The following is a 21,772-nucleotide window of genomic DNA, read 5'->3' on the forward strand; positions in this document are numbered from 1 at the left end:
CACGAACTGCGAGATCATGACCTAAGCGAAAGTCGGACGCTTAACCGACTAAGCCACCCAGGAGGCCCAAAAACTTAAAATTCTTAAAAACGTAAGTTTTTGGTACCTGTATAAATTTCACTTAGATTTAATTTATATTTCAATTTCTGAAATTGATTTAGATTTCAATTTCTTTTTTTTTAATAATAGGAAATTAAACCAAGTTTCTGTCTGTTACCTGCTACTGAAAGTTATGAAAGTGTCTGGAAGGATTTCACCATATTTCAAGGTCATGCCTGATATGGTAGGACTCAAAATACAAGCTCTAGGAAGTAAAACAAAAGTACTTGTTCGGCTCCAGGCTGCACCGAAAGAGAAGCAGCCATTCATTACTGCAGCTAAGCATGAGGGATTAACAACAGGTATAATCGGAAGAGATATGCCACGCCTGTTAAGATGGCATCTACAGAAAGAAAAAAAAAAAGGAACAAATGATAATTTCAAATAAGATTCCCTGACAGAAGTGAGCAAACATTCTAAATGATAAGCATTGGTTTCCAGTAGGATTGTTTCTCATACAGGCTTCAAGTAGTCTGCTGCATGGGGAAGAAATCTAGAGGTGCAGATTTATTTATTTACTAACAGTGACTCATGCTCATGAGTAGGTTAGGGTAAGGCAGCTAATTTTAAGTGAAATTAAAAACACCTACTTGCATACAAACATGTGTTCACAAACCCAATGATCTCTGAGGATATGTTAAATCCTTCTAGCTATCACAGTCTGTATTTCAAGACTCTATGCTTTGTTTCATTGATCTGACGAGATTTTTGTTCTGGTACATTTAAAACACACGAGTTACCCTTTCACTTAGTGTATGGTAAGACAAATTGTCATTGGTTGCTCCTAGTGTCAAAAACCACCTTGACTTTTTTTCATCTGAGGCCATTTTGTGGGATTCTAAAAAGGGAACAAAAGCATTTAGACAGTTTTCTGTACCTTACAGCAAGTTTCTGTGGTGGTCTCGTTTGTTCCCACCCATTCCTCTTAAAATTGTTCCTAGATATTTTGTACTTTTGAGTATGTGTGTCTATTGTGAATAAATCTTTTTTTTTAAGCCATTATGTTTTCTATGTAACCATTATTGCTGACATACAGTAAAGTTGATTTTAGTTTTTTAGTTGATTTGTTTGGGCTTCTATTCTATGGTCATATTATCCTCAAACAATGATAAATTTATCTCCTTTCCAGTAGTTATGATTCTTATTTGTATTCTTTGTTATACTTTATTAGTCAGAATTTCTAAAGCAATATTGATAGTGGTAATAAGAGCCTTCCTTGTCATACATCTATTCTAAATTAATATTCAGGTTTTAATATTGATTCCACATTTGTCTTGGGCCAAATTCTGGCTCAGATAATTCTACCTTTTTTACTCAATGCTATGGCCCCATAGCCTATGTTTTTAATACTCATAATAAGAGATAGTCCATAACCCACCCTCTCATTGAAACGAGAAGAAAGACTCACTTTGTCTTTCCATATTCCCAGCTTTATTCTAGCTTTTATTCCATCATGAAGAAAGCATTTTTGTCTTTTAGTTGTTCAGATTGTATTTCCCAACTGGCATTCAATTTGCTTTTGAGAAATGTTGCATTCCGACAGGATATAGCTTGTTGGAACTGTAGTGAAAAGATAGACCCCTGCCCTTGCCCTTAACTAAATAGACAGGTTGGCAAGCGAAGCTAAAATTTTGAGAAATCCTTTCTTTGGTTTTTGAACTTTTAGCAATGGGAAAAAGACAGTGATCTTTAGCAGAATCATTAGCAAAAACAATGAAAACATGTGGGCTTCCATGACATCTACATGGTAAGATTATGACCAGACTGCTCTTGGTCTTATTGGGGTTCTTACTTAATCAGACCCTGGAGCTGCCTCACTGTCCATTTCCAAATTAACTTCTCCAGTCTCCCATGTATCCCATGAATCACAGATAATCTTCTAATAAATCCTGTTTGAAAATAATTCTTGGTTGCATCCACAGAAAGAATCTTAGCCTGATATAGTGTATTATGGTAAATACCAAGAAAGTGATTGCAATGACAATGATTCCTTTTCCGAAGTCCAGTCAATTTCCAGTCAAAACGGTCTCCTTTTCCACTCTCCTCTCAAAGAGGAGAATTTTTATAAAATATCACTCAGGAAGAGGTAAAAATAGGTACATTATCAAGGAAGTTTGTTGGAACTGATTTATTATTAATAATAATAAAGCCCATCTTAAGAGTTGAATAAACTAGAAGACCCATCCCTAATTTAAACTTGGTTCTTAAACTCAATAATCCAGTCTTTGGAGAGTCATAAATACTTGCCAAAAACATAAGTCAAACCATATGAACTCTAATCCATTGCAGATTCTGGTGAGTCATAGTTTCTGTTTAGTTGTACATTGTCAACAAGAGCTTGAACTTTAACTTCAGTGGGTAAAGATATATGAAGAATGATTTGTTTTTAAATATAGCAGACTATATTAATAAAATAACTCTCCAAAGAGATATTTTGAATGTTTCACTCAAATAATCTAGCTGATGTAAGAATCAGATTGAAGTGTGTGTGTGTGTGTGTGTGTATGTGTGTGTGTGTGTTTTAAGGTAAAGTATATATGCATTTTCCAAAGTGTTTTAATGTAGGTTATTGAGTATATGGTCAGCAGTAAAATGTATTCAAGGAACATAAATTTATCTTTGATAGGTCCTGACCATCTTTTCTGCATTGCTCCTCCTCCTGAAACTCCTTTCCCAAGTCATTACACTCCCGGTGACTTTATACCACTCCAACATTTTAACTTGGTTGAGGCTGGTTCTCCCGTGAAGTCATCTCAATATCAACCCCTAATTTGTTTCTGTCTTTGATTTTTCCTGTGAGAGAGAAATCCTTGACTCATACAAATCAAAAGTTCTTAGTCTATATAACAACTTAAGTGACTTCGAAGCTTAAAGTTAAGCCACTCACAATGGTTTATCAATGGTCAACTTTCTTCTTCATAAATATACAAGTCAGATAAACTATCACAGATAGATGATAAACTCTAAGATTTGTTTATTGGTCAGTGTTTTCACAATGTGATGTGTTAAAAAGTAGAGTCTCTCAACCCTGGATGCTGTTCAGGGAGTAATAATGTAAATATAAGTAGTGTGGATACTCAGGTCCTATGCAGAGAAAATGATCTGTGGTGAAGAGGGAAAGCTTAGAAGCCAGACACTATGTGTTTAAATTCTGGGACTTTATTTACCAGCTATTGTTTGGACAAAGTTATTTAAAACCTCTAAGCCTTAGTTTACTCACCTACAAAATGAGGACAATAATACTACCCACCTCACTGACTGTTGATTATTGGGTGAGAGATACTGCCTAGCATGGAGCTTTTCACATAAAAATACTTGGCAAACATACATTATTAGTATTATCCCTGCCATTTTATTGGCATACACCACAGTGGTGATTACTCAGAATATGCTCAGGCAATGTGCACAGGGAAGTTAACAGACAAACAGTTCATACCAGGTTTGTGTTTTTTAAGGTAGTACAGATTACATCATCCTCTTTCCTAATAAATTTCAAAATCACAAGTATGCAACAGAATAGCAGAAGATTTATTTCAAGGTCTACACAGAAGGAAGTTGAACCTGATTTTCATATTTTTACATTGCTGGTCTGTGACATGTCAGTGTTTGGCATATGGTATGTTTGAGAGACTATAGGGATTTTTATTTCTTTAAAAAATAATTTATATAAAATGTGTGTGTATATATAATACCTATATATTTATGTATACATATCTGATACTGATATTTGCAAAATAACTATTATCTGCCTATCTAATAAGTTTGAATGGCTACCTTGTGTAAGCCCTGATGCACATTAGTGTAAATCAGAGTCCAGCAGCACCCCATGCAGAGGGGTGTCTTCAAAGGGCTTTGCAACCAGACAAACGTGGGTTCAAATCCTAGCTCTCTTTGTAGTTCCTGTGCTTTCTCTCCTTTGTGCCTTTGCTTCTGCAGCCCCTGATGCCTGAAAGCCCTCCTCCTTAACTCTACCTCCCTTTACTGGCTGACATTCACTCTTTTTAAAGGACTCATCTTGAGGGTAACCTCTCCAGGAAGCCATCTTTAATCCTTCCAGATCAGGTAAGTGGTTTTCTCTGAACTCCCAAATATCCAATGCACTTCCTTGTTGGTGCACGTATTGTGTTGAGATGTCCTTTGCCCCAAAGAACTGTGAATTGCTGAAGTAAGAGAGTATGTTTTCTTTGTCATTGAACGCTGTGCTTAGCACAATGTCTGGCGCAGACAAGTCACTCTATGCATGTTTTTAAGAGGGAATAAATGAATAAGGGATAATAAGGTATCCAAGGAGATCAAGCTAATAAAAGAGACAGATTTGAGCCCCATTCTGTCTGGCTACAAACTCCACCCTCCAGGAAACGTATTTCAGAAAGTGGAACAAACTATAGGGAAACTATAAGAATTCAGTTTTGTGCCCAGCCAACTCCAAGCAGATATGCTTAGATGGGTTTTATTTGGGCACTAATTGTGTATTCGTTATGATAGAAATGACTTGAAGAGTTAAGTTATTAAACCTTATATTCTGAAAGTAACCACATTTAGGGTACAGCTACCACCTAAGCTGATGTTTGAAGCCCTAACTGCCTTGGAAATTTTTGGGATGTTTAGACAGACTCAGAAGTATTCAATTTCAACCTGCAACCTAGGTTCTTTGGGTTACATTTCTTCTAACATCCATGAACTTGGATCCTTAAGAAAGAGGAATTCTGAATTTTTCAGTTCATATAATACAGTGAAAACTTAGGGAGATAATAAATACTACATAGCATGTTTAATAAGGAACTCAGGAACCCTGGTAACTTTATCTCTAGCACCTGCCACAGGGCCTGGTACAGGGTAGTTGCTCCAGGAAAGTTTGTTCAAGGACGGGAGAGAGGAAAGATAAGTGATGAGAATGTGGCATTTTTAAAGCAGCAAGAAAGATGGCTTCTCAAGTTATATCTTGAAATTTAGGCATTTTATTTTATTTATTATTTTTTAATGTTTATTTTTTGAGAGAGAGAGAGAGAGAAAATGAAGGGGAGGAGGGGCAGAGAGAGAGGGAGACAGAATCTGAAGGAGGCTCCAGGCTCTGCACTGTCAGCCAGGGCCCAATGCAGGACTCGAACTCACAGACTGCGAGATCATGACCTGAGCTGAAGTTGGCCATTTAATTGACTGACCACCAAGGCACCCTGAAATTTAGGCATTGTAATGTCATTTTCTCAAAGTAACAATGCCTTGACAGTCTAACTCTGGGTTTCCCAAATCCTTTCAGTCTGTGGATTAGCACTGGATGTGACAAACATTTTACAGATCATCATGAAATAAGAAAAGAAAAACAAGGTAGTGAATTTTTCATCTTGGAATGCTTATTCAGCTTAATAGATTTTCTTTTATCTTAGATCACGGCCTTGCTAAATGATTAGGATTAAGATGTTTCTTTTCTTTTATGAAAATACAGTAGTAATAGCTGGAAGGTTTTAAAAATGACTATTTGACAAACTGACATTTACCCCATGTTTTTAAAACTTTTTATATATTAAATTCCCAAACCCCTATACTGCCCTGTTACTAACCCCACCTCCGCTCTGGTTGGCTGAAGTGTGCTGTTAGTTGAATGCTTTTCCAGAAACTGGTGAAATATTCCAGACAGATGACTCCTTGTTTTTTGCTTTTTTTTTTTTTTTTGCTTGTGATGCTAGCTCTGTAAATACATTTACATCAAACATGAAAATAGACTAAGATAGAAATTGCTATTTTGCTTTCTTGCATCAGCTAAAGTTTTCTTTCTCAGATTTGCACTTTGCCTTTGCTTAATAGTCTGAGAATTCCCCAAACATTTGGTTCCTCAGATAAAGTTCTCTGCTAAATGTTTTCTGATCTCTACTGAGTACAACTGCTTCCCCAATGACTTATGGTGTGAAATTATTTCCCGTCATGATCAAGGCAGAACAGCAAATGTGTTAATGATGCCCACTGGTCTCTATTTACTTGGAAGTTTGGCAAATGAGAGCAAAGTTAAAGGGATGCTGATTACACCTGTCCCTTCAGACTATGGACTCAGATTGTACCTTTAGAGTGTCAAACTGTAAATGAATTGCAGTGGGCATTGGTAAATATCCAATCAACACATTTAATTACTATTATTACCAATTCTCATAAGACTGAACAAACAGAAAAGTTTGCAAAAAGTGATATCATACACTTGAAATATGTTAGCTTTATTTTTTAAATGGGTTAAGGTTTTCATCTTGTCTATATATTGTCCTCAGTATGGAAAACTATAAAAGTTTGGGGAATAAGGAAAAAACATATAGATCATCCATTGGTTTTCTGTCCATGGTTCTTATTACAAGGAGTAATAAAATAAAACAACACAACAAAAACAGTGCAGTGACACCTGTTTTACTACCAGGTAGTAGATTAGATGTGGGATTACCACAATGTTAAATTTGATCATGTACAACAACACGACAGGTTAGTTCTATATAAAAAAATGAAGTAAGAAATGGTGGTCATTACCCGGGTAGGTGAGTTACCTAAACTCTTTTTCAACTAAAACCACAACCAAAAGAGACCAGAATTATGGCTTGTGATGTACAGTAGGAACATATTGGCCTGAGTTTATATTCAAACACTGTTGATTATTAGCTGTTTAGCAACGTTCAACAGAAGACAGCAATTTTCTAAAATTTCTTAAATTTCGGTTTTCTTATTTATAAAATGGGTAATGTGTAACTTTCAGTGTGTTGTGAAGGTGTATTCATTCATTAAATCCCTTATCCATTCATATAGCAAGTATTTATTGAGTACCTGTTACAACCCATTGGGTTAGTTACATGCTAAGGGTACAGACAGGAACAAGGCCAACATGTTCCTTGTCCCTCTGGAATTTTTGTGGAGATAAAAATGAAGGTTTTGGAAATAAAATGAGATTATACTTTATCACACATTGGCATAATGTACAGCACATAGTTCATAGCACATAGTCAACTAATTAGTTATTTTGATTATGATTATGGTTATTATTTCCAATTCACTTAGGCATTGTCAGCCTCATCCATACTGCAGAGAGATCACTTTCTGTTTAGCTGATATAACAAATTCTCAAAGTCATTGTGATCCTACTCTCACTTCCTCCTCCTCATTTCTGTTCTTGTCTGGCCAACTTACATAAAACACTCTGATGTCTTTGTCTGTCTATTGGGAAGCACCACTTCATCAGGTGCCAAAATTCTATACATGCCCAATTAGACTAAATTGTCCCATTTCCCCATCTTCTCCTATGTTCTCCATTGATAGATACCACTATCCTTGCAATTGCTCAAGCTGAGGGTCTGGGAGGAATCCTTGGCTCGTCCTCATAATTACTCCCCATATCCTGTCAAGCATGGGTCATACATCTCAATTCTGGACCCAACTTTCCCTCCATTGGCTCTGGATAAATCCCACAATTGGTTTCATTCCTCAAGTCTTAACCTCTCTAGTCCAGTCTCGACACAATAGCCACTGATTCATCTAAAACCCATATTTGGCCCCTTGTCCAAATGTCTTCCTGCTGTTGAACATCCTTCAGTATTTTGTAGTACTTTTTATATTACTTGCACCACAATATCCAAGTTCACTGGTTAACATAAAAGGCCATCTGTTGTCTGTCCTACCTACTTTTCTATCTATATCTCCTACCCTTCTTTCAAGCCTATTATATTTCAGCCACACCAAGTTACCTACATTTCCTGAAAATTCTGTGTCTTTTCGGAAACAGGCCTTTCAAAACTCAGACTTTGAACACTTGATTTCTGCTGTTCAGAATGCCCTTCATCAAATTGTTTATGTGCTGATTCTCAAGGCCTTACCACAGCAGAACTCTTTGCTGAAGTTCCCCTGATAGTCCCTCCTACCCAGGTGGTACTTTCTTCTCTGATCTCCAAAAGAAACTCAGGTATAGTTCTATTATTTCGCATAGTGGATTGCAGTGTGATGATCTGTCTGTACAAGCAAATTAGTTTTTAATAAATACTGAGTAGAATATTTAACACAGTATATGTAAGGAACAAATGTTAAGCATAAAAATCACTAAGAGCATCCACACACAGCCTAATACTCACTTTAGAAAACAGACATTATTTTTAAAAATTTCATTGATCTGTTGTTCTTTGCACATTCTTGTTGCTAACCCTTTGCCAGTTACATGTGTGACAAATATCTTCCCCCAGTTATTAGCTTATTTTTTCAGTTTCTTATGATGACTTGCTAAACAAATTCTTTATTCTCATGAAGTCAAATTTATCAAGCATTTTCTTTATTTTTTTGTCGTTTTTTTTTGTTTTTTGTTTTGTTTTGTTTTTGTGACAGCAGTAATCCTTTCTCTACAATGAAAGCATAAAGAAATTTTCTTACATGTCTTCTAAGAGTTTTTTTTTTTAATTTGAGAGAGAGAGAGAGAGCATGAGTGGTGGAGAGGGGCAGAGGGAAAGAGGGAGAATCTTAAGCAAGTTGCACATACAGCATGGAGTCTGACATGGGGCTCTTTCCCACTACCCTGGAATCATGACCTGAGCTGAAATCAAGAGTTGATACTCAACTGACTAAAGCACCTGGGCTCCCCTGTCTTCTAAGAGTTTCATAGATATGTTTTTCATATTTAGATATTTAATTCACCTTAATTCTAGAATTGGTTGCTGTGTGTGGTGTGAGAGAGGGTCCAATTTCATTTATCTTTTCTGTAGAACTCATTGTCCTGCACCTCTAACCATTCTCCACTAATCTGTTGGGGGCACTATTGTAACTCACATTTCCATATGTGTACAGGAAGTTATATGTTTTGGGGCTCCTTGAAGGCTCCATTACCTGTACCAACACCACATTGTCTTAATTACTTAACTTTATATTAAGTCTTTAAATGAGATAAATAAAAATTCCCTTCTTCCCATTTTATTCCCTCCTGCTCTTCTTGCTTTTTCTTTTTCTTTATCTGGAGACTTTAGGTTTATGAGGCCCCTCATAATTCCTTATAAATTTTTGAGACAGCTTGTCAAGTAGCACACACGCACACACATGCACTTGCATGAGATTTTAATAGGGAATGTATTAAATCTATAGATCATTTTGTAGAAAATTAGCACCTTTATTACAATAATTCTTCTAATCCCAGAATATGGTATATTTCCTCATTTATTAAGGCTTCATTTGTATCTTTAAATAAAATTTTTAACCTTTTCCATAACGAACTTTCACATCTATTTCTCAAGGTACTTTATATATATATTTTATTATGTTGTAAAGATAAACTTTTATAAAGTTATGATTTTCAGTTCTTTTTTGTTGTAAGTAAAGTAATATTTCTGTACACTGATTTTTTAAAAAATAGCAAACTTTCTTAATGTCTCTTATTGATTCTAAACATGTAAGCATATATTTTGAATATTTTACAGAGATAGTTGTATCATTTGCCAATAGTAACTATTTTTCCTGTTTCTAATCTTTATACACTTTTCTTCTGCTTTTCTGCACAGCCAAAGTCTTCAGCAAAAGAAGGAAATGAAGTGATTTTAGAGTGTTTCAGAGGGTTTCCTCATCTTCAAGAGAATAATATTTCATCAGTAAGTAAGATGTTGTTGAAAATCTTCATTTTTTGCAGAGATACTCTTAATTAGGTTAAGAAAATCACTTCCCCCCAGTCTGCTGCAAGTTATTTTTTAAAATAATAAGTAGATTTAATTTTATTATGTATCTATGGAGATAATAGAATGATTATCCAATCTTATTCTGACATTGTTGTGAATGACTGCAAGTCATGTCCTAAAGTCAAAATGTCAAACCGTGCTTATCTACCTAGGCAAAAACGTAGGCATAATTTATTTTTTCTTAAAGGAAAATAATAACTCAGGGGCCGCCTGGATGACTCAGTTGGTTAAGTGTCCAACTTCAGCTGAGGTCATGATCTCGTGGTTTGTGAGTTCAGGCCCATGTCGGGCTCTGTGCTGACAGCCTAGAGCCTGGAGCCTGCTTCAGATGCTGTGTCTCCCTCTGTCTCTGTTCCTCCCCTGCTCACACTCTGTCTTTCTCCCTTTCTTTCAAAAATAAACATTAAATTTTTAAAAAATAAGTCAGAACTCTGTATACTGTTACATTTGTGTTTATGAGTCAGAATAAGCTTTGATTTCCCTAGTCTGTATATCCTTGTGAGGATTTGGCAACCTCATATGAAGTTATGCTAACCTCATAAAATCAACTGGAAAACTGACTGTTTTCTATATTCTAGATGGTTTATGTAAGACAGGAATTATTTGGTCTTTGAATGTTCAGTAGAGCTTGCTATTAAAACCATCTGGACATGAAACATTCTTTAAGAGAACATTTCAAACTAATCATTTCAATGGTCACAGACAGTTCTGTCACACACAGATGGTTCTACATTAATGTAATGTGTGGGTACCTGAGAAACCAATGTCATTAACATTGTGCTCTGTGAATAATAGAGTTAATGGGGAAAATAGGATTACTGGCAGGCTAACCCACGGAGCACTGGAACGGGGCCCTAACAAAAACAAATATAAGCACAACAGAAACATCAGTAGAGTAAATTTCCACTGGAATTTGCATCAGCTTCACAGTGAACTTCTCTGATAGAATTTCTGCTTGCTCCTTTGAATTCTGGATTCATGAGTGCATTTGCCTCCAATAAAGATCTGTCTAATAACAAAATAATATTAAAAATCTAATCTTGGGCACGCTATGGATCATTAATTTAAAAAAAAAGTTGGGGCTCCTGGGTGGCTCAGTCGGTTGAGTGTCCGACTTTGGTTCAAGACATAATCTTATGGTCCGTGGGTTCTAGCCCTGTGTCGGGCTCTGTGCTGACAGCCTGGAGCCTAGAACTGGCTTCTGATTATGTGTCTCCCTCTCTGCCCCTCCCCTGCTTGTGCTCTGTCTCTCTCTCTCTGCCTCTCAAAAATAAATAAACATTTAAAAAACTTTTAAAAGAAAAGTTAACATTGGAGGAAATACCTCTGCCACCTTGTGACATGTATCCTCAGCTTCCCAAGAAGGATTCCAGCTGTGGCAAAGAGGTCCATTTTCAAAACCACCAAAGCAGCTACCTCCTGCTTCAGGAAGATCTCTAAGAGATCCATATGTTGCGAGGACCTTTTTTTTCCAATTGTTAGGAAGCCTGTCATAATTACTTCAAAACTTTCATGTGTTGGGAAAGATCACATAAGAATCAAAATATAATTCTGAATTATACTGACGTCATCCTACTATGGATCAGTTGAATATGAGCTAATGAGTATTCTGGAAACACACACTGTGGAACAGACTGTCTTCCTTTTCTCCTTGAGTCTGTTTTTACGAACTGCATTTTTCTCGGAATTTGTTTCACAAGGGCTTTCAAATTTTTGGTGTAAAGTTGTTCATAATGTCCTATTGCCTTTTCAATATTTGCTGAATATTTAGTTACACATATTCATATGCCTTTTTACTTCTAATATTATTTATTTTCTCTTTCTCAAAAATAGCTAGGTTTTATTTAGCCTTTCTATTATTGTATGTTGGCTCCCTGTATCAATTACTGCTCTTATTATTTTTCCTTCCTTTTCTTTTTGTATTCCACTGCTCTTTTTCATTCTTTTTGGTTTTTATTATTCATTTTGAAAGAGTGTGTGTGTGTGCAAAGGAGACTCCCAAGCAGGCTCCACGCTGACAGTGTGGAGCCCAACGCGGGGCTCGAACTCACAAACCATGAGATCATGACCTGAGCCAAAATCAAGAGTCAGACGCTTACCCTACTGAGCCCCTTCACTGCTCTTTTTCTAGCTTTTTAATATAGATGATTATTTAGCTAATTTTCAGTCTTTCTTCTTATATAAGCAAATAAGGGAAAATTTATCCTTTTCAGTTTTATTTTTAGATGACTCTCTGAAGCCTGAATACATTTTTTCATTGATTAGTCCAAAATAAGTTCCAATCTTAATGTTTGATTCCTTTTTCAGTCAATGAGTGATTTAAAAGTATGTTTTTAATATCCCAAAACAAAGGGTTTTCCTAGTAAACTTTTTATTTATTTCTGGCTTAATTGCTCCGTGTTTAGACAACCTGATACATATAATGTGAGTGTCTTGAAATTAGCTGAGTATTTATGGTATATCCTAATATTTTGTCAATTTTTTTAATGTTTTGTGTAGGCCTGAGAAGACTATGTATTCTGCAGTAGTTTTGTTGTATTCTCCTTATTTAAAATCTTACTGGTATTTGGTATTTATCCTTTTTTTTTTTTTACAAGTTTTTTCTTAAATAGTCTCCATGGTCAATTTTTGGGTTGAACTCCTGATCCTGAGATCAAGAGTCACATGCTGGATGAACTGAGCCCGTCAGGTGCCCCTGGTACTTATCCTTTCATTTACTGATAGATATGTGTTAAAATATCCCACAAGGATTGTGGATTTTATCTAATTTTCCTTGTAGTTTGGTCAGTTTTCTCCTTTATGGTTTTGTAGACTGTGCTTGAATTTACATACATTACATCATCTTGGCAAATGGAACTCTGTTATGTATCCTTTTCAACTAGCAATGCTCTTGCTCTTAACATATATATTGTCTTATATTAATATAACTACACAAGTTTTATTTTGATTTATATTTGTTTGGATTATTTTTTTCTATCTTTTTTTTTTGTAAATTTCAGGGACGCCTGGGTGGCTCAATCGGTTAAATGTCGGACTTCAGCTCAGGTCATGGTCTCACAGTCTGTGGGTTCGAGCCCCTCGTTGAGCTCTGTGCTGATAGCTCAGAGCCTGGAGCCTGTTTCAGATTCTGTGTTTCCCTCTCTCTCTGCCCCTCCCCCTCTTACACTCTGTTTCTCTCCATCTCTCAAAAATAAATGAATTTTTTAAAATAATTTAAAATTTTTAATTTAATAATTTTAAAAATTTAAAAATAATTTTTTAAAAAAGATAAATTTCAAAATGTCTCTGTCCTTATGTTTTAAATGTGTCTCTTAAAACAGCTTATAGTTGGACTTTTTTCTCAAATACCTGATACTTTCTTTTAAGGAGAGTTATAGAAGATGAGACCAAATAGACAGCCAGAATGGCTGACTTTTTAAGCCAAATTAGGTCTTTGTTATTCTAAGAAAGTAAGCCATTGGAGAGTTTTTTTTAGCACAAGCATATCATGCATATCTTTCTCTTTTCCCTCTCTCATTTCTTTTCCCTTCCTTCTTTCTTCCTCCCTCCCTCCTTCCTCCCCTTCCTTCCTACCTTCCTTCCTTCTCTCCTTCCCTTAATTCCTTTCTTTTTTTTTAGTGTAAAAAAATGTTTAAAATCTACTTTGTTGGCACATGTTTGGGGTGGGGAAGGATAAGGGTAAAAATAAAGTAGAAACGGAGTGCAGCAGTGCAGTGTACACTGAGAATCTCAATACAAAGCATGTGAGTGACAGTGAAAGTTGCCACAATGAGTACTTCACTAATTCAGAGCAGTAGAAGTCATTCTCAGACCAAAGTAAAATTAATCCTACTTTTTGCAGATTAAAATAGCTAGTGCATATATTTGTAAAAATTTTTCATATGAATTTGGATTTTCAGAAACACTAAGAAACCCTTAAAGCAAAGTCTCAGTGATTTCACTGGGTAATAAACTATAATATTCATTTTCTAGAAATGAATATTAACTACTATAAGGCTACTTTTTGTGTCTGAATTAAAGACCAGCAGAAAGGAGTTCCCAAAAAGTTGGAATCATATCATCTCTAAAAGACCTTTCAATTCCTAGGATCATATAAACTACCAGAACTTAAAGAAACAGAAAATTGAACAGATCCATAACCAGTAAAGAAAATGAGTCAGTAATCAAAAATCTCCCAACAAACAAAAGTCCAGGGCTGGGTGGCTTCCCAAGGGAGTTCTACCAGATGCTTAAGAAGAGTTAATACCTATTCTTCTCAAACTGTTCCAAAAAGTAGAAATGGAAGGAAAACTTCAATACTTATTCTACAAGGCCAACATTACCTTGATTCTAAACCAGACAAAGACCTCATTACAAAGGAGAATTTATAGGCCAATAACTCTGATGAACACGGCAGCAAAATTTCTCAAAATACTAGCAAATCAAATTCAACAGTACATTAAAAGAATTATTCACCATGTAGGTGGTGCTGGGGTGGCTCAGGTGGTTGATCTTGGCTCAGGTCATGATTTCACAGTTTGGTCCCTATGTCAGGCTCTGTGCTGTCAGCGTGGACCCTGCTTGGGATTCTGTCTCTCCTTCTCTCTGCCCTTTATCTGCTCTCAAAATAAATAAATAAATAAGCTTAAAAAATAATTATTCACCATGTTCAAGTGGGATTTATTCCTGGAGTGCAGGGGTGGCTCAATAGTCACAAATCAATCAAGGTGATACACCACATTAATAAAAGAAAGGATAAGAAGCATATGATCCTTTCAATGGCAGGAAAGCATTTGCCAGAGTATAGCATCCATTCTTGATAAAACCCTCAACAAAGTAAGGATAGATGGAACATACCTCAACATCGGAAAAGTCATATATGAAGGACCCACTGCTAATATCATCCTCAGTGGAGGATGAGAGGTTTTACTCTACAGTCAGGAACAAGACAGGAATGCCCACCCTCACCATTGTTATTTAGCATAGTACCGGAAGTCCTGGCCTCAGCAATCAGACAACAAAAAGAAAAAAAAGCATCCAAATCAGCAAGGAAGAAGTCAAACTTTCACTTTTCACTGATGACATGAACTCTACGTAGAAAACCTGAAAGACTCCATCAAAAAACCAAAACAAAAAACTGCTAGAATTGATGCATGAATTCAGCAAAGTCACAGGATACAAAACCAATACAGAGAAATCTGTTGCATTCCTATACACCAATAAGGAAGCAGCAGAAAGTGAAATCAAGAAATTAACCCTATTTATAATTACATCAAAACCCATAAGCTACCTAGGAATAAACCTAACCAAAGAGGTATAAGATCTGTATTCTGAAAACTATAGAACACTTATGAAAGAAATTGAAGAGGACACAAAGAAATGGAAAAACATTCCATGCTCATGGATCAAAAGAAGAAACATTGTTAAAATGTCTATACTACCAAAGAAATCTATGTATTTAATGCAATGCCTATCAAAATACCACCAGTATTTTTCACAGAGCTAGAACACACAATCCTAAAATTTGTATGGACCCACAAAAGACCCCAAAGAATCAAACCAGTTTTGAAAAGGAAAAGCAAAGCTGATTCTGAACTTCAAGCTATATTACAAAGCTATAATCAAGACATTATGGTACTGGCACAAAAACAGACACATAGATCAATGGAACAGAATAGAAAACCGAGAAATGGACCCACAAACATATGGCCAACTAATCTTTGGCAAAGCAGGAAAGAATATCCAATGGAAAAAAAGATAGTCTCTTCAACAAATGGTGTTGGGAAAACTGGACAGCAACATGCAAAAAAATGAAACTGGGCCACTCTCTTATGCCATACACAAAAATAAACTCAAAATGGATGAAAGACATAAATGTGAGACAGGAAACCATGAAAATCCTAGAGGAGAACACAGAGATCCACTTCTTTGATTTGGCCGTAGCAAATTCTTACCAGACACATCTCCAGAGGCAAGGGAAACAAAAGCAAAGATGAACTATTGGGACTTCATCAAGATAAAAAGCTTCTGCACAGCAAAAGAAAACAATCAACAAAACTAAAAGGCAGCCTATGGAATAGGAGAAGATATTTCCAAATGACGTATCTGATAGAGTATCCAAATTCTATAAAGAACTTATCAAACTCAACACCTAAAACACCAAATAATCCAGTGAAGAAATGGGCAGAAGACATGAATAGCCACTTCTCAAAAGAAGACATCCAGGTAGCTAAAAGACACATGAAAAGATGCTTAACATCATTCATTATCAGAGAAATACAGATCAAAACCATGATGAGATACCACATCACACCTATTAGAATGGCTAAAATTTTTAACACAGGAAGCAACAGATGTTGGTAAGGATGCGGAGAAAGAGGAACCCTCTTGCACTGTTGGTAGGATTGAAAACCTGGAAAGAGCCACTCTGGAAAACAGTATGGAGTTTCCTTAAACAGCTAAAAAGGGAACTATCTTATGACCCAGCAATTTTACTACTAGAAGTTATCCAAAGCATACAAAAATACTGATTTGAAGGGGCACATGCCCTCTAATACTTATAGCAGAAGTATCAATAATAACCAATCTATGAAAAAAGCCCAAATGTCCATAGACTGATGAATTGATAAAGAAGAAGTGGTATGTATGTGTGTGTGTGTGTGTGTGTGTGTGTGTGTGTGTGTGTGTGTGTGTGTAATGGAATATTACTCAGCCATCAAAAAGAATGAAATCTTGTCATTTACAGTGACATGAATGGAGCTAGAGTGCATTATGCTAAGTGAAATAAGTCAGTCAGAGAAAGACAAATACCATATGATTTCACTCATATGTGGAATTAAAAAAGCAAAACAGGTGAACATAGGGGAAGGGATAAAAAAAGAGAGAGGCAAGCCATAAAGACCTTAACTCTAGAGAACAAACTGAGGGTTGCTGGAAAGGAGGGAGCAGGGGATGGGTTCCATGGGTGATGGGTGTTAAGGAGGGCACTTATGATGGGCAGGTAGGTATATAGGTGTTTTATATGTAAGTGATGAATCACTAAGTCCTACTTCTGAAACTAATATTACACTATACATTAAGTAACTAACATTTAAATAAAAACTTAAAAAAGAAAAAGATTAGAAAGCTTAACTATCATAAGTATGAGTTTTGTTAAAAGCTGCTTCATCATTTTATAATTGTACCTTAAGCAGCACTGTTCATGAGGTCTTAGCACAATATACTAAGAATAAGGAACTGAAAGACTAAAGGATTAAAAAGGAGGAAATAAAATCACAACTGTTTATAGATAGCATTATTAACCACATAGAAAATCCACAAAAATCCGCAGAGAAAGATTTAAAATAATACGAGAATTCAGCAAGTTGCCCCGTTCTTTCAGATCTAAGAGGGTTGATGAGAACTGTTCTCTTAGCCATATTTTTGCAGGGAGAAAAAGAAAAACAATGAATGGTAAGGTGACTGTCACTCTTCTTAGTGACTGGAAGTGAGACAACTATGAACTGTGACAATCGCAGATTTTCCTAAAGAGATGGAGGACACAGGTCCACTTTTCTACTGGAATTATTGGCCCCATTCATGCTTGATTGGGATCAGTTTCCTTAGGGCCACCTGAAACGCAACAGGTCAGCTCTGTTTTTACAATCATTGTGTAATAGCAGACTTAGGGACCTCAGGCTCAAGTGACGACAACTTAGGTCGCAGAGACCCCTGAGAGGATAGAGAAGTGCTTTAGGCTTGTTAAGCTGTTAGACTTTAGAACAGCAAGGGTTTGTTTTTGCTTTTTTATCCCTCTTAAATACTTCAATCCCATTTCCCGTGAGATCAATTGATAAATTCGAGAATAGCACAATCCACATAGCTCAGGTCTACTATTTCCATATAAACATTCACAGTGGTTAGAAAAGCAACAAGGAAATAAAGGTCCTTCTGGAAGGAGTTTAATTAACAATGGCATCATCTACAATACAACAGGTATGTGGTGAAGGGATTAAGGACAGACCTGTGCTTTATCTTTCTTGAGGTTTTGTTAGGAAGTAAATTGTCACTCTTATTATGCAACAGCATTATTCACGACTTGATTCTTCTTTTTTGCATTTGTTTGTCGTGTGCAGAGAGAATGTGTAGGAATATAAGATAATAGGTGCAGGACTCAGTATAAATTTGCAATAGAAGGCAATCTTTTTATTATGTGAACAGGATAATATGTTGCCCTACAGTTAACACGTTTCTTGGGAAGAAGATATAGAATCCTGGAAAGTGTTACCTCTTTATGAATGGGTGAGCAAATTATCACTGCAATTCATCTAAGTGGAGCAGAAGGTTAAAGCACACCTAGGATTTTACATACAACCCCATTCCTTTATTTTTTAGGAAAAAATATTTCCTGGTGAAATGTATTCTTGAATGTTCATCCCAACAAAGAAGGAAGAAAGATGAAAAGAAAGTCACCTTGATAGTGTTCTTTGCACATCACACACTGTGCTAAGGCTGTTCATATGTGTTATTTAATATGTTAAGATTCATTAACATTGAATATTTGATAGAAATTGAAAAAAACTGAAAGAAACCAATAGCTTGGATAAGGGCAGAATAACTCCAGAAAGGTAGAAAGAATGATTATCAAGAAGAAGGACTTTGTAAAGTCTGTTAAAAGTTGAAAAAATGGTTGCTAAAACAGAGATATGCTTAATATGGCAGCATTTACCAAATTTAATAAGGTAAAGAGAAATGATATTACATTAGAAATATCATAAAATACTTTATTGCTGTGGACATGGTTTTGAAATTTAATCACTTTCTCAGGAAGTGTAGAAAACACTTATTTTTAACAGTTTAGTAGAATAAGCTTTAGACATGGTATTCATTATTCATGAAAGTGCAAGCAATTTATTATGTTCTGAGTCTTTAGTTTTTGTGCTTCTTTTAGATATACCAACAATGGAGAAAAGATTATACTTTAATTCTATTGCCATCCATGTAGCTGTATGTGCTTATATTAATAGGTTTAAATTTTTTTATTCATTTTGAGAGAGAGAGAGAGAGAGATCATGCTCCAATGGGGGAGGGGCAGAGAGAGAGGGAGAGAGAGAGAATCCCAAGCAGGCTTTGTGCTGACAGCACAGACCCTGAAATGGGGCTCCAAACCACAAACCATGAGATCGTGACCTGAGATTAAATCAAGAGCTGATCACTTAATTGACCCAGGTGCCCTCGTTTAAAATTTTTTTAATGACACTTGAAGAATACAACCTTGAAAGAACTGTTTTATGAATTTAACATTCACAGTCTATCACTGTAAAAGATGTGAAAGATGTGACCTTTGAAAGGTTTGAATTGCTGATGGATGTTACATGCAAGAAACAGGCCAAATACACCACGGAGGACAATGATGCTTAGAGGGAAGTTACCTAAAAGTCTTGTTTGATGAAGTCATCAAATAGTCCTCCACTGTGCCCTTTCTGGTCTGGAGTATGAGGAAGACCCCTCATGATGTATACAAATGTACACATCATGCTCTGTGTTTCACAGAACTTTATTACTGTTCTTAGGGTTGATTGGCTAATTTCCTGAAGGTTAAAGGGAAGGGGGGTAAGCTCTGTACCCTAAGATCTGAAACTTAGAAGGATTGAGTCTGACTTTCCAAAAATGGACAGTAGGCTGATTATAATATCAAAGTCACTAAGCCAGGAACACAAAGAAGTTTGTAATTAAATCTTGAAGTGTGTCATCATGGAGTTGCCTTTAGCACAAAAATACTGTGTGTGTGTGTGTGTGTGTGCCTTTTTCATGAAAATGAAATTATTTATTTCTCTTAGCTTTACTTTCTAAGAGGGAAAGTGGCTTAACAATAAGCCAACAAAATAGAACTTTCTTTTCTATTTCATAGTACAATTGACCTTTGAACAACTTGAGAGTTAGGGACATCAAGCCTCCCTACTCAAAAATACATGTATAACTTTTGACTCCCCTAAAACTTAACTACTAATAGCCTATGTTGATTGGAAGCCTTACTGGTAACATGAACAGTTGATTAACACATACTTTATATGTGATAGATAGGTATATATGCTGTATTCTTACAATGAGGTAAGCTAGAGAAAAGAAAATGCTATTAAGAAGATCACTCAAGGAGAGCCTGGGTGGCTCAGTCAGTTAAGCGTTCCGACTTCAGCTCAGTTTATGATCTTGAGTTTAAGCCCAGCATTGGACTCTGTGCTGACAGCTTGGAGCCTGGAGCCTGCTTCAGATTCTGGAACCTGCTTCGGTTTCTGTGTCTCCCTCTCTTTCTGCTCCTCCCCACCACAACACCCATAACCACTCTGCCCTTGTCTGATTCGGCTGCTCTGGCTGGTGAGATGCTTGTCAAGGCTCCAAGACTGGTTGAAGATGATTCTACCCAATTATTAGTCATTCTTAAATGATTCTTCCCCTTTCAAACAGTCTTGGCCTAAACAAAATAAAAATGCTATGAAAATAACACAACATATGAATGAAGCAATTTTCAAATAATAATAACATGCTGGTCCCACAAGGCAGTAGACTTTAATCAAATAGAAGCTAATTAAGTGTTCCAGACTTATTTGAGGAAGAAGTGAATGTATTGTATAATATAGATCTATTCTTTCTATGAACATAAGGAACATCAATTATAATAAATTAGATAATGAACTTTTTCTTCTTCTCTCACTCTCCCCTCCCAATCCTCTCTCTCTTCCTCCTCTCTTCCTTCTTTATCATTTCTGGCTCTGGCATAAGGTAAGAGCTTCCTAAAAGTTGGTGATATAATTTGTATCTAGGAAAGTATAAAGTAAACAAAGATCATTTAAACCCAGGTTAATTCTATGAAGTTGCAAATAAACATTAGGATAAATACATGAGAAAAATCATAATTAATAGATCAGCATAAATCAATTATCTTCCTTGAGTCACCTATATTTTTCTTGAGTTTTTCTATGAAGACTTACATAAAATACAGAATATTTGATTATTATCTGACAAAATTTCATGTGTTCTTGCTTTTTCTGAAGGAAATATTGGATTGCTCTGGATATGGAAATGGATCTTGCCCAGAAAATGAAAGGCCTCTGGGTGTCCGAGCTGCTATGTATTCATTTATGGCTGCAGCCATATTCATCACGGTGTTTGGCAATCTTGCCATGATAATATCCATTTCCTTCTTCAAGCAGCTTCACACACCAACCAACTTCCTCATCCTCTCCATGGCAGTCACTGATTTCCTCCTGGGGCTCGCCATCATGCCCTATAGTATGGTCAGATCGGTGGAGACTTGCTGGTATTTTGGGCTTACATTTTGCAAGATTCATTATAGTTTTGACCTGATGCTTAGCATAACGTCCATTTTCCATCTTTGCTCCGTGGCCATTGATAGATTTTATGCTATCTGTTACCCTTTACGTTATTCCACGAGAATGACGATTCCCCTCATCAAGCGGTTGCTCCTTTTCTGCTGGTCTGTCCCGGGAGCATTTGCTTTCGGGGTGGTCTTCTCGGAGGCCTACGCCGAAGGGATAGAAGGCTACGACATATTGGTGGCTTGTTCCAGTTCCTGCCCAGTGATGTTCAACAAGCTATGGGGAACCACCTTGTTCATGGCAGGGTTCTTCACTCCTGGGTCTGTGATGGTGGGGATTTATGGCAAGATTTTTGCAGTATCACGAAAACATGCTCGTGCAATCAATAACTTGCCGGAAAATCAAAATAATCAAATGAGGAAAGACAAAAAAGCGGCCAAAACTTTAGGAATAGTGATGGGCGTTTTCTTATTATGTTGGTTTCCCTGTTTCTTCACGATTTTATTGGATCCCTTTTTGAACTTCTCTACTCCTGTAGCTTTGTTTGATGCTTTGACGTGGTTTGGCTATTTTAACTCCACGTGTAATCCCTTAATATACGGTTTCTTCTATCCCTGGTTCCGCAGAGCGCTGAAGTACATTTTACTAGGTAAAATTTTCAGCTCACATTTCCATACTACTAATCTCTTTACTCAAAAAGAAACTGAATAG

The 21,772-nt window shown here is 36.3% G+C and overlaps 1 protein-coding gene across 1 annotated transcript; it reads left to right on the forward strand.

Annotated features, from left to right (window-relative positions):
* Positions 1-17,068: 17,068 nt before the first annotated feature.
* LOC144241530 (trace amine-associated receptor 2) lies at positions 17,069-21,772 on the forward strand. Its single transcript, XM_077776111.1, has 2 exons — positions 17,069-17,087; positions 20,787-21,772. Exon 2 carries the CDS (start codon positions 20,852-20,854, stop codon positions 21,770-21,772), a length of 921 nt encoding a protein of 306 aa, XP_077632237.1. The 5' UTR covers positions 17,069-17,087; positions 20,787-20,851.

Source organism: Crocuta crocuta, unplaced genomic scaffold, assembly GCF_008692635.1.
Source record: "Crocuta crocuta isolate KB4526 unplaced genomic scaffold, BGI_CrCroc_1.0 scaffold25, whole genome shotgun sequence".
Lineage (NCBI taxonomy): Eukaryota > Metazoa > Chordata > Mammalia > Carnivora > Hyaenidae > Crocuta > Crocuta crocuta.